Below are 14680 nucleotides of genomic sequence, written 5' to 3' on the forward strand. Positions count from 1 at the left end.
GTTTTATGTAACATTTCAGACCCGTTTTTTCTCCCCCACACACTATATTAGATGCCTTTGATGGTAAGAAATTGATTATTTAGCTATTCTATTAGTTCTGAACTGTAGCATTTACCTATGTTTGCTTGATTTCCCGCAACTGAGACAGGATTAGACCCTTAGACTTGGTATCAAATTGCTTTTGCTCTACTTAATGGAACATTCTTTGTAACCATTATTTTCTATTGCTATGATGTTTCTGTTTTTCCTTTGTGCCTTTGAAAAAATGGAAGGCATCCATCCAAGCTCATGTAAGTCAAATCCGTGTCTGTCATTTTACTTTCAATAGAGTTAAACAGTTTTGATGTTTCCAGTGGCTGATATGAAAATCATGGCTGTTTTCATTAATATTGAGAACGCCATCATTCATCACACATTTTTTTCAACTTTTTTGTGCATTTTTAGCTGCTTTTTTGTACCTTCATAGTCAATTGTATTTAAGGGGCAACATGTGGTAAGTAAAAATGAAGTCTGTGCGGAAGTGCTAAAAGTTGCTGTTCATCAAGAATCCACTTGAGACTGGCTGCAGAAGGACCGGAAGTCATGTTCACACCCAGCCATAAAAACAGACTTTCTAGGCATTAAAAAGCATTTTTACAGCCTGGTTCAAAAAACAGCTTTGGTCTAAAATGCTGATTTCACTATTGGCACGCACCGTAGGGTGGGTTAAAAAAATTTTAACTCCATGGTTTAGAAGTTATGAGAATTGTTTGATTGTCCAATCAGAGACACAGCTCAGGTCATGTGACTGTCAGGCGCCCTGTAGCTCTTCTAAAGGAAACTCAAAACCAGCGTCATATTAAATGTGGCTGCGTCCGTGGATTGGCTTCATTTCACGGTTTCAGGAACAGACAAGTGACGTCGCAGAATCTAGGTCCATGTTTTTTAAAGTCTATGATTGTACTCAATATTATTCAACCCCTATTACAAATTAGGTTTATAAGCCAAAACGTTCAGCTGTTTGTCGAAAGGAAATCAAGAAAGAACTATTTTAACAGCTCAACGCAACTAATATTTGCAAGCTCTCAAGTTTTCATCAGGTGTGTTTGAGGGGGCATGGTGAGTCTCCATTGGTTACCATTACTGACCTACAATGGGTAAGAAAAGTCAGCTCTAGAAAAGTTGCTCAAAATCTCATAAAGAAGCAACATAAGTTTAGGGCTTCTGTTCTCTGGAGCAATGAAACAAAGCAGGAATGTTTCGTCCTTTAGATCAGAGGTGGGAAGAAGAATGAAGCATTAGTTGGAAAGAACACCCAGCCTAGAGTGAACCATGGCGGTGCCTTGTTGATGCTGTGGGGCTGCTTTGCTTCTGCTGGCACTGGAAGCCTTTGTGGATAATACAGTTAATACAGCACAGGATTTTATTGGTGCCAGAATGTGGTTAACTTCATCTTTAAAACAAGAAGACAGACACAGACGTATAACTTTATGTAACTGTATTTATATTATATTCTTATCCAGATCTAGTCACTCACTTTGTTCTCCATGCTTTACTTATACACCTTAAATCATTAAAGTTTCTTTTGTTTACAAAGAAGCTGAGAAATCAAAAAATGTACATTGAAGTGGTGTATCTGTATGATAGCGTGTGTTGAAAATAGTCTTACATGTTTCAGGCACATTAGCCTAAGGTCTAATATAGAGAGAAATCTTTTTGAGTGATAAATCGGAAGTATTGGCTCCGTCTAAGTGGTATAATATTTGTCTGACAGCCCTAAAAGTCGGCACTACTGCTTTAGGAAATCAGGCACTGTGCAGTTTGTATTTCACTTCGGTCCCTCTATTCATGCTCTGTCAGAGAGCACTTTGTCCCAGTATAACTCATTTCCAGTCTTCCATAGTGTGCCACCAGCTCTCCAAGCTGCCGACACGTTCATCTGTAACACCCTGCATGGTGGAAGCCTAAGGAGAGAGAGCAGAGCGATAAAGAGGAAAGAGAGAAGCAGAGAAGACGACAGTGAGGGGGAGAGAAGGGGAGAGGAAAGGTGACAGCTTAAGGGCTTTAGAGAAAAGAGAAGTAGGAGGAAGAAATGGAAAATAAAATTGCTTAAATGTAGACTTCTTAAAGACGGAGAAAGTGAAGTGAAAGTAGCAGAGCGCTCTGTCAGCGACCTGCAGTAGGTGTCTGGGTTAAACGTTGCACTATGCTTGTGTGCATTTAAACTGCTGTGTAGCACTATGTTATGCTAATGTGTCTCCTGCCATGGCAGTCTATTGAAAGACCTCGTGTTCTGCATGGGATAGTGGCTGGATTATCAAATAGAAACAGATGGATACATGGTTAGCGCACTGTTAGGGCATGCACACTCTCTAACCATAAGATGCCATTTGCTCGGTTGCAGTCTGCCAACTTTGCCAGTATTCACAGGCGCAGAGTTTGGCATTTGGCTTACAGATAAGGATCAGAGCACCTGTGTGTCCAGCAGGAACCAAAACAAACTTATGTAAAATAAAAGAGGTTACAAGAGAAGCTAAAAAAGGGGAAACTTGGAGGCTTATACCATGTTAATTTGCAGGTAAAGCTTTTTCTTTCTTTTTCTGGGTGTCAATCATAAGAGCTAAATACAGGTGATCAACATTCATGCTGATTCCTGGAAAGGTTATAGTCAGGACCACTGCTGTGAGTGTTGTTTTCCTGGCTGCTCCAAACCAGACGCTATTTTAAATCATTCTGACAGGTTAGTGCAGCCGTGGCCCTGGAAATCTCCTACTGTGGGCATTTTAGCAGTTGACCTCTAACCTTGTCCTTTGTCCTCGAGCCTCTTCTGTCATCCCTGAATGTATTTTAAAAGAATGATCCCTGTGCCAGAATGTAGCAAAGTAGACAGCAGAGAAATCGCTGCTATGAATATGCAAAACAAAGCCTGAAACATTTCACCAGAGCTTAGTCTTGGCGGTGCATGACAACCTACAAGCTTAAGAACATGAGTAATGTTATCTGTTTATAAATACCACCTGTTTTTACAATAGTCTTAAATGAAAGTAAAAGCACAGTGGGATTTGGCTTCAGAATGTGTTACACAGTCTTTATTTTCTCACTTAAAAGTAAAGATTTTCTTGCTTTGTGTTTTCTCCTCCTCACTTCTCTCTCTCACAGAAATCAGCTCTGACATGTACAAACACCCAAACAGCGCAGCAGCAAGAGATGTGGATGAAAGGCTGTTAATTCTTGTTTGGAGTTAGATATTTGCTTCATCTTCATAACAGAAATTAATCAATATTTATATCTTTTCTCTTTTTGTGCCCAAAGACATATTTGTGGTGCATTTCAAATATTTGTGAAATCAATCCGGGGGAAGATTATTAGAGTTTCTTTCTCTCTCTGTGAGATCACTTCTCATCTTTTAGTGTGCAAGAACATAACGATGGATCTCCTGTCACACCTTAAATATCTGGGCGAAAGGAAAGATACATCTGTCACTTAGGGATGAATTGAAGCAAGCACAATGTCACTGGCTATTATTACAGACTCCTTTTGAAAGTTTCTTTACTTGTTGGACAGTTGGACAGGCAATACACCAGGTAGAATCCATTCCCATGCAGAGGGTTTGATTGGCCAAATAGCATAGCAGTTGTAAAAAGCTGTGTTTCAACTAAGCAGTCGGGGTCAGTTCAGTACGGTTTGACATGGTTTGGTACAGTTAAGCCTGATTCAGTTTGCGTTTCCACAGCAAACTGAGCCCTCTTGTGGTAGGCGGCGTGTAAGCTGGATGCCGAAAGCCGCAGCTGTTAAACAATAGCATGACGCCATAGCAGCGCGACACAGTTTACCGCGCTAAATAAATCTATCGAAGAAGAAAAACGCGACACAGTAAACAAAGAGCACAGATGGAAGACATGCAGCATTTCGTCCTCTCTATGATTGGCATGTAGCTCTTTGATACAAAGTGCAATCAAACTTTGTTTCAGAGAAGTCTGAAAATCAATCAACGTCCCAAAAAGTGGGCCAGCTCATCTCGGTTATTTGGGGATCTGTCCTGGGATAAGTCAGTGGAAACGTCACAAAATGCGCGCCGTACTGAGACGAAGTGAGCCAGTCTGCTTGGTGGGGACACAGCTAAAGACTCCTGTAGAGATGGCTCCAGGCCCTATAAGAACAAGAACATATCATCTGCATATAGAGTAATTCTGTTCTGCCTTACCAATCCATTTACAGCTGATGATATTAAGAGTATGGCCATGCATTCACTCACGCATTTTCCAAAGTCCTTCCGCATACGCAGACAGAAGCCAGCTTGACAATGTTACATTTTACTGTTTACTGTTTACATGACAGAATTTTCCTTTTGATCATTTTGAGAAAAGAAATATTCTACCCCTGTGTAACCAAATGAAACTCCATTCGGCTTTATCCTGTTTGTTCTAGTTGAGGTGCTTATATGAAGCATTTCTGTTTAGTTTGGGCTTTTAACCCAATTCTATTCAGAATACAAGGCTCCATGTAAACCCAGCTCTGTCACTGGCCAGTCAGAATCAAGTATTAAACTCCCTTATATCATATGGATTTGGCTGTCTTTTACTCTCTTTTAGTAATTGACTCATGTATGTGTTACACAATGTTGCATTGATAAAAATGAAGCTTGGCTGTAGCAGACAGTAACTGCCCCAGCGTTTCACTCATTAAGACCGCTCCAGTCAAAGCCATAACTTCCTAAACACCAGGCGCTTTGATCCTACCCTGGAGCTGACAACAATCTAATTTCAGTTTTATTCTCTTCTGTTAACAAGAGCAGTCACTCTGGAAGTCTTCAGAAGAGAAGAGGAGAAGCTCATTTGATGTTCTGTTAAAATCAACCCCCTCTCTTTCTTCTTCTCCTTTTACTCCCATCCTCAACCCAAGCTGAACCAATTCATTAAAAGGCTCAGAAAGTCAATTATGGTAATAGCCCCCTCCGCCAGGGGAAGTGGAAACTCAGCAAAGTCTGAGACTTATTATTGCACTTCTTCCACGTATTCTTTTATATATTTTATTTAGGCCCTATTTAGATGTGCAAATCAATCTTCTGAAGTATGGAGGGCAGAAAGGCTGCAGAGAAGATGAGAAGGCAGGCGCTGGTTCCCAGGAATCCACCCAGTGAGCGAAGGCAGAGTGATGATAGAGGTCGGGTAGACACGGTGTCAGGAGACCATCCGCAGGAATCCCTCTGACTTATTCATGCAGCAGCCAAGCATCAGGGAATCTCCCAGCCTCATTATGAAATGTGTATTTGCAGAAGCTCACGCAGCAGTGCAGCTCTTGCTTGAAAGCCTTTGCTTATCCACTCCACTCCTCCCTTCTTTCTCTCGTTTTTAGATCAGATCCCCCCAGGGAAGCGATGTCATGCTTCATTCATCCAGACGCCTCTCCCACCATCCTAAATCCCTCCCTCACTCCTCTTTCTTTGAAAGGGAAAGCTCGGCTAACTTCATCAAGTTGGTGTAGCTACCCAGCATGGATGGGAGCAGATGCCTGAGCTTAGGTTTGCATCTACTTATCGTCTGTTTTTGTGCCAGTTTGAGTGACAGGGAAGGGAATAAGAGCTTTACACCACTGTAGAGCTGTGAGTGTTTAAAGGGAAAATATGTGAGCAAGCCATAGCTTCCTCCAGGAATCTTTTCTGCCTCAGGAAAAGAATTTTGAAGAAACTGGTTTGAAGATGTGTGGCTGACTTGAATATCAATACAGCACATTAGTGTATGAAACAGAATGACACTTAACTGCAAAGGTAAAGCCTTTAAAACGGCTAGAAAGGCACTATTTACCACAGCTCTGTATTCAGAAAAGTGATCCTAGGCTCTGTCACAAGAAAAGACACCAAGGCTCAGTAGCATGCACAATGCCAGATGGTCCTAGCTTCATCCTGTGTACCTTGTTAGGGTCATTGTCTTTCTGACCTCTCTCCTGCTTTACTCAACTGTTCCACTCACTCTGCTACTCCTGCATGTCTGTTTTAACATTTCAGATAACTCACTTAAAGGGGGGGGGGGGGTTCTCAGGCTGTGTGTTGTCTCCAAAAAACAAAAATCCAATTTTCTCACACTTATATTATAGAAAACGGTTTATGTCAACCGCTGTCTGGAACACTACATTTTAGCTGCTGCCTCTTTAAGGCTTCCCATTCTATAAACCCCCTTCCCTCTGATTGGCCAGCTCTCTGGAGGCCTGTCAAGGGCTGAGCAATGGACAGAACTTGGTGTTTGAGGTCTGTCCTACAACATGTCATGAGTGTCTAGTACTATTTTTGAAAAAGACAGTTTTTGAAGTTTACAGATCCAGGGATTTCTACGACAAACAAACATGGAGAGGTTTTAAAATCTGCATACATTTAGTATGAACATCGAGTATTGTTACTTTATATCCATTTTTATAATATATAAATGCATAATACCCCCTCTTCAAATGAAATTCTTAACTTAACACCCCCAAAAAATATAGCCTAAATATTGTAGTCATTACTACTATAATGTGTATTTTGAAAAAACACAATCATAGAATTTAATTCAAGGGGGTTTTCCAGAGTCCCACCATGAATTAAAGGTTCACTTTGGTCTTTCTTTGAAATCTGAACCCTCTTTTTACATATTTCAAAATCTAAATGAGTCATGAATATGTTTCTAGTACAATGGTTTTGACAATAAGGGGCGACTGTTGCTCAGTGGTAGAGTGGGTCATTCCTCCATCAAAAGGTTGGCAGTTTGATCCCAGGTCTCATGCCAAAGTGTCCTCGGACAAGGCACTGGACACCAGATTGCTCTCAGCTTTATAGTCAGCAGTGTTTGACTGCATATGAATGGATTAAGTTAATACAGAAAGGCCCCAATTATAGAATCCTCTGCCAAAGTGTATGAATGTGGTGTGAATGGGTGATTATGAAAAGTAATTTAAAAGAGCTTGAGATGATGGGAAGGCTAGAGAAATGCTGTTTAATTACAGGTCCAATTTACCATTATTAGTATCTTTATGTCCTTCCGCTGCACGAGACAATGAGTTCTCACTGGTGGTGATATTAATAAGCCAGTGCGCATCAGATGAAAGTGAAAGAAAGACATTATCTCATGGGTTGAAATCACCATAATCTTAGAAGCACACTGAGTTAATATTTATGAGTTTTTAGTATTTATATTATTTTGTACTTCAGCCATTAATGGTTTCTTAAAGCGTGCCACTCCTGAAGTCTTAGCAATGTTGAAATTAGCGTACAGAACCAAACTGTGTTGTCATAGTCAGTCCACTTACTCACATTAAAATGCATGTCAACATGTTGCGCAGTTGTATGATACAACTAGGATGACCTTTTCTGACAGGGTAGCATAAATCATCAGAACCCAGGAGCAGTGAAACAGGACGTCATGAGTGAAATGTAATCCTTGCAGGTAAATGTGGCTGACTACTCAGAGGTCTTCTATTTGCTTCTGACAGGCTCTGATTGTTTTTCTGGGTGTCTGTCAACATAATGGATGGGTTACCTAAAGGAAAAGACCTTTCATTTAAAAAGTAAGAGGTTGTTGTTGTTTTTTTATTCATTTATTTTTTTTTTTTTTAAAGGAAACAGATGTTTTCATCAACTCATGCAGTAGTTTGACTTTACTGAACAAGAGAGTGGGCTCTCTTCAAGCAACAAAATAGAAGTTTACTGAACTGGAAATTTTGCTTATCATATTTCTCCCTTTGAAATGCACCAAATGTGAACAAACTCTAAATAGCCTTCAGTTGTCTATTGAGCCCCGTTTCCAGCAAGTAGTTCAGTTTGGTTCGTCTCGGTACGTCACTTATTTTGTGGCATTTTGTGACAAACCATCCCATATTTTGGGACCCTTCCATTGGGTTGCCAGACTAAGCTGATCCGATCCTAGAAGGTGGAGCTGCAACACAACAGACTGTTGACAGGTTGAAAGAGTCGTTACTTACCGTGTGACAGCAGCTGTATTTCTCCTTGAGCCACAGCCTTCTCTGAAACAAAGCTTGATTTCACTTTGTAACAAAGAGCCACATGCCAACCACTAAGAAGGTGAATTGCTGGATGTCTTCCATTGTTGCACTTTGTTTACTTTGTCATTTGTTGGATTTATGATTTATTAGCGGGGTACCCTGTGTCATGCAGCTATGGCGTCACGCTATTACATAACTGATGCAGCTATTGGCATCCAGCTTACACACCACCTACCAAGAGGGGGCACAGCTGGCAGTGAAAAAAGCAAACAGGCTCAGGTTTAACTGATCCGACCTGTACCAAACCGCGGTAATCCAAACTTGACTGCTTTGGATCCTGCTTGTGACCTTTCAACTCCTATTTCAGACCTATTTGCAAGTCTTTAAGTTAAAAAAAATAAGTCAACTGGTCAACACAGTTTATGATGCTTGGTGAGCTCCTAGCTAGTGCTACAGAGGGGAAGTGTGCCTGTGACTGTCGACATTTGAGGAGAAAAAAAACATCTTTCCATATCCAGAAATGTGAGAACTAATAATTTTTAGAAAATGAATAGTTCAGAGAGGTTAATCCACCTTAGTAAAGTAAAAACTGCATACAGGCTGTCCTGGACTTAAGAAATTAACAAAGTCATTCAGTTGTTTAATCTTCAATTTGAGGGTGTGACCATGCATTCAGCTTAAGCGTACAGCTATAGCTTAAAGTGTATTAAGTCTTCTCTCAGATAGCATTTCTCCATTACGCTTTAAGTTCTGTGGTGTTTTCTGAATCACTTCTCTGTTCAGAGTTTGGACCCAGCGGTTTGAACTCATTTAGAGTGCAGGTGGATTATATCTGTATTTCACCCTCATATGATGCCATCTCAATGCTGCTTTGATCATCCAGATTCATTTCTGTGCCTTCCTCCTGGGGCCCAGAGGGAGATAAAAAGAGCGCGGCCTCTTTGCTGGAGCTCGGCAGCCACCATTAGAACGGCTGGGTTGACCCGTGGCATGAAATTAAGGAGCTGAGGCCCATTGAGCAGCCCCGCTGATAGAGGGAGAGGATAATAAATCCAGTGAGAAAGAGGAAGTGTGAAGGGAGGTTAAGAAGCAGGAGGAGGGGAGAGTGGTGGGATGGATGTGGCAGCCAGTGCAGCCTCGGGGGCACTCAGGATCCCTTTATTAGCACGGCTATTTTCACCCTCTTTTAGCGGCCTGTCTCCTCATTGAGCAGAGGCGCCAACGTGCATACACATACTAAATAAAGCTTTCAGTCCTGCTGTGAGTGGAGTACTCTCACTCTTTCCTCCTGCTCTTTTATAATTAGTGAAATGAAATCTATGACGTGTGAAACATGTATGCATGTCGAGTGTGAATGTCTGTGTTTATTAGGCGCTATAAAAGACAGATCTGACCTTTATTAGACATGCACACAGAAAATGTTAGACATGTCGGCATACCAAACAACCAAAATGGATTCAAAGGTCAAACGAGATACCCACATTAAAGTAAATGAATCCCCTGACGGTTGAAGCTGGTTATATTTTACCTTAATAAATGTTCCTGTACAGCCAGCACACTGTGCTCTAATATCATTATCTCATCCAATACAAACATTCCTGCCTAATACTTTAAACCTTTAAAAACAGGTTATTAATATGCGGTTTCATTTTTTAAAAAGGCCTACAATAACATAAAAAGATGGGCATTTAGGATTTAGTCTAAAATTACCCCAACGGGATATAATGCATTTGTTCAAGGCTATTTCCAGCAGTTTTTCAGGGAGAGCTTATGAGTATTTGGAGCAGCCAGACCAATTTGAGGATTCCCTTAGAATGAACTATAATTGTGTCCACGTTAAACCTTAATGTTTTTTTTTTCTTGGAATATTTTGCCTATAAAAAGATAGATGATATATACAGTCTACTTTTCCCAGAAAAGGGTTGATTGGTAATGATTTAACAAAACCATGCTAACTACTCTTAATAAAAATTAAAAAAGTAAGAAAAAAATGGATCTTTGAAAGCATAGCCATCAGCTGAAATATTTAGATTCTTTGGAAGAACTTGATACGCACCTGAAAATTTTTTGTATTTAGCAAACGGAAATAATAAAAACCTATAAATAAAAGTTGTTCGCTTTGCTCTTTATGTGTTTATGCAAATTGAAATCCTGACAAGGTGAGCAAAATTCAGACTCAATTACTGTCTAATCATAATTAGTCACATTAAACTGAACATTTTCATTCAATGAAGAGAAAGACATAATTCAAATGTAAATGTATGTATCTACCTCTTTGTTTTGAACTCTTATCAATGCAAATGCTTTTGCCGCACTGTCAACAGGTGGAAGTGAAACATCCTTGACTCCTTTATGTAGGCTGCTGTGGCGATTGCTCTGAGACTGCAAGGGTAGCTCAGCTTCCTCTAAAATTTCCCCCAAAAAATTGGTGATATGTTCTGCTGTGTCTACATTTTATTGACAAAATATGCGCTAGAATTCCTTCATCTTTTGTTCAGAATCAGCTACCTATCACAGGTAACTGGCTCCACCTCCTTCTCATTCATCCCCGCAGCGTCTCAGCGCTTTAACACAGTCGGACGCTCAGCGTCTTCTGACTTCAGCGGGGACGCATATAATGGGTTGTTCCACTGTGGAAACTGGACGGTCATTGGATAAACGCTGGGCTTTGTCCCACCCATCGGACGCTCAGCTTTCTGGGGGTCTGTGAGGCAGTGGGCTGGCCTGGACGCTGGGCTTCTGCATGATGATTGGATGATCTGTCTGAGGCCGAATCCCTTTTTGATTGACAGTGAAATGAGCCAGTCAGCGATCTTGAAGTTTAACCCTCCACAGGAGCATCTTCTCAATTGTTCTGGACTTCATCGATACCCAGCGAGTTTACCTTTCGTAAACACAACAAGCATTGAGAGAACACTGGTAAAATCCCTGGAAAAAACACCTGGTTGGTACGACAGGGTCACAGATCATTTTCTTGAAAAGGAACGGAGGGTAGAATTTACATTTAAATACAAATTTATGATGTAGGCCAGAAAAAAAATTACCTTCCTCTCCTTGACTGACCAGCAGCCACCACTGGTTGGTGGAGTTGATGTGATGTAATCAAGTTGTCCCTGGCATAGTTTTGCTTTTGAGACTTAATTATCTCTGGGGTTTTACACCAATCACAGTCAACTTGTAACGCAGCCCAGTACAAATGTTCTCTATGTGATAGTTGACCTCATGGTTTGTCTTAAAATGTGGATTGGAGTCAAGGTTTTTCATGTTTTGTACTTGGTTTTATTGTTCTAACCTTAGATTTTCTGACCATGTTGTGTCAAAGAAAGAAATAAAGAGAAATATCCCAATTTTATTGAAATATTAAAACTACTATTGGTTCAAAATAAAAAAAAACAAAACATTTTTTTCAACAAAGTATTTTGAGCTAAGAAATTTAAAATAAACTTAAACTCAGCTGAAACTGTAAAAGTAGAGTCGCAACAAAAATAAGACAAAAACTAGTGAAAAATTCAAACTATTATAAACTAAAATGAATGTGTCTGTTTCTACATCTATTATGCAAGACCATGAAAATATAAAACCTACAACAAATTTACTTATTAATATCCATTATTAATTCTGTATGAAGAAATGGAATTCAAAAGTGCAGTGGAGTAAAGTTAAGATTATATTAAGCATCAAAGTTCACTCTTTCTTTCCACCGCACAACTGAAGTGGGTGGTAGTTAATCAATAATTGATGTGCATTAAACGCTGCAGGTCGTCAGTATGAGGGGATTTTAATGTTGTGCACAGCATATAGAGGTTTACAAGTAACACATGCTCTCACACTGCTACCTCTTTGTAGTTACACTTACACAAATTATGAATACACAGAAAATCTGCATTTTTCCCAGCATGTGAGCACAGGAGGAAAGCCCAAACTATAAAAAATATAATTCATTGCATTGAAAATTTTAATAAATGGTGTTAAAATGAGCAGTGTGTGTTTCCGACTCTTTTCTGTGTGTGCTGTGGTGGTTGAGCCAACCTCATGTGTGTGAAAGTGGCTCAAAAATAGTCAATAGAGGAGCAGGAGGGACAGCAAGATTACAGGGCTGGCAGAGTTTCATGCAATCCGGCGCAACACTGGCGCAAAGGGAGCGCTTTATACCGGGCTTTTCATAACCCTCTGCTATAAATTATTGCTTATGCAACTGGTTGGCATTAAAACTGCAACTGGCAATGCATCAGTGAATGTAGAAAAGTCTGGAAACGAGGTGACGTCACTTTACTAAACCTATAGGCATTCAGTGCATTCTTATGAAACATCACTCTCAGAAAAAAAAACACTTCATACCTTCAGTTTAGCCTTTAACAGAATGAAAGAGGAGCCACAGATTCTCCTACAGAAGACATTTATTTGCTCTAAAGCAGAAAGTAGGGCTTCTGAAATGAGATTCTGAGGAATATACACTCAAACCTGAATAAAAAGAAGGCAATAAGACAAATCCACAACTATGCCAGACTCAATTTTTTATAGATTTCATCCCTGAGGACTATTTTCTGTCTTAATCTGATCGAAACAGTCTGTACAGACTGGTGATCTACATATTAATGAATAAAAGGCTCTCACTTTCAGCAGATTTTAATTGAATCTTGGCTTGAACTCAAAGTTGTAATCCTGCTGTAATTATTATGAAATCCTATTCCTGCTCATTTCTGTTGCCATCTGTTCATTTTGACTTAATACTCCGTTTTTCTCTCCCACCTTCCTTCCTTCTCTCCTGTCTGCAGGGTTTTAAGGACACAATCGCTTGAATGGTACTACAATAATGTGAAGATTCGCTTCAAGAGGTTTGGCAGTGCCAAGGTTTTGAAGACGCTGTACAGAAAGCACATAATCGAGAGAGGAGCGTTCTCTGAACTCCCAGGTAACTTATCTCACACTTTTTTATTTTAAATCTGCAATGCATGGTTTTAAATTTAAAACCACACCGGTGCCTTTAAATTTGATCTTTAAAGGATTTTGATTTCAGAGCAGCCTTCTGTTCCTCCTGCCTGTGATGTTGAGTCATAACGTGATGAAAGTCATTTGCAGTTTTGGCGAGAGAGAGAGAGAGTGTTAACTTCCTCGAATTTCCGAGAGGAAGGCTTCATTTGAGCCTCTGATCGAACATTTAAGAGAAAAAACTGATGAGTTTGCCTGATTGCTCATTTGTTCCCTTTGTTGGATGATCACTCAGTTTGTTTCACACAGTTCTTTTCAGTCACTGATGATTCACTTCACTAGCTCGCAAAGATAAAGAATTCCCATCCATACAAACACAAACTTAGCCTAATTCAAATCAGTAAACTCATGTTGAACTTTGTTCTCTTTTTTTTCACCTACATTATTTCAGGCAGGTGATTAATAACTGTCCGTCCATCCTTGCTTTCATTATTTAAACCACTCATCCTCAGGGAGGCAGGAACCAATCCCAGCAGTCACGAGGTAAACCCTGGACAGGTCCTAAGTTAATCACACACAGAGACGTGCAGCCTCTCACACTCTCACCCATAGGCACTCGTTAACTTAATGAGCCTGTCTTTGGAAGCCTAAGTGTCTGCAGGGGACATGCACGCACAGGCAGGACACGCTACAGAGAAAGGAGCTCTGCTCAGCCGTGAATAGGACCAAGTATTTTACCAGTGTGAGGCGACAGGGCTAACTGCATCACAGCGCAGCCAGCAAGAGACAAAAATAAAGAAAACTGCAGATTGCAGAGTATGACATCTTCAAAAAAGTGTGAAATGCACAGGTGTAAAGCCTAAAAGTTAAGCAAAAAAGTCACAGCCATCTCCTTTTAAAGCAACAACATGCTGGTAAACATCAGGAAATTTTGGTGGATTGGAAAGGAAGAGGATTCGTCTTAATCCACAGATCAGGAAACAAGAGGTTAAATAAAGGTTAAAATAAAATGGTTTATCTTAACTAAACTCAAAATCCAAAAACTCTAGAGAAACTTAAACAGAAAACCAAGAAGCATGAATAAACACTGGAAGATGGGGAGATACGTGATAGCAGATAACGACAGGATACACACAAAATGAACAGACAAAGGAACTCAAGAAACACAGAAACTACAGACTGTAGACTGTATAAAACATGGATGTAGTCTCGCCGACGTCGCCTGTCTGTTTCTGAGATGGAAAATGAAGCACGTTGGCTATAGTGGCCATATTGGTAGTGGCAAGGGCTTTGCCTGCAGCCATAGGCCGCCTGTCGGTCATGTGACCAGAGCTGTGCCTCTTATTGGGGGAGCTCGCTATCTTAATATCCTCTGAACGGCCGAGTAAGAAAAAAAATCACCCCCTGTACAGTGGGTGCCGGTAGTAAAATTAGGGACTCGGAAAGGAGACGTTTTTTGAACCAGGCTGTAAATAGGTTAATTTCTGCTTTGAAAATCACTTTTTTTGGCTTGGTGTGTATGTGACTTCCAGTACTTCCGGAGCCAGCCTCAAGCGAACACTTGAGAAACAGCAGATTTTAGCACTTCCACATTGTCTTATATTCTTAGACCGGAGGTTGCTGCTTGGTACAGACACAGGGACAATCAGCACAAGTGTATTTCAAAGGACACAATCAAATCAGTAAAACAGTTTTGTTTGAGTTACTGTTGCTTTGTAAACTCACTCATGTTTGCACATCGAAATCAACATGTTTGATGGTTGAATGTAGGGGTAGGACTCAATAAGAACTGATCTTTTTG

The 14680-nt window shown here is 40.3% G+C and overlaps 1 protein-coding gene across 2 annotated transcripts in view; it reads left to right on the top strand.

Moving 5' to 3' along the window:
- Window positions 1-14680, top strand: part of myripb (myosin VIIA and Rab interacting protein b) — a 172081-nt gene that overhangs the window by 114898 nt on the left and 42503 nt on the right. For both annotated transcript variants that reach the window (XM_074693351.1, XM_074693352.1), the window contains exon 4: window positions 12726-12862. In XM_074693351.1, coding sequence (XP_074549452.1) covers window positions 12726-12862 — 137 coding nt within the window. The remainder of the gene's footprint in view (window positions 1-12725; window positions 12863-14680) is intronic.

The sequence above is a fragment of the Halichoeres trimaculatus genome, unplaced genomic scaffold (genome assembly GCF_033239565.1).
Source record: "Halichoeres trimaculatus isolate MK-OKI-2021-1 unplaced genomic scaffold, fHalTri1.1 fHalTri1_scaffold_18, whole genome shotgun sequence".
NCBI lineage: Eukaryota > Metazoa > Chordata > Actinopteri > Labriformes > Labridae > Halichoeres > Halichoeres trimaculatus.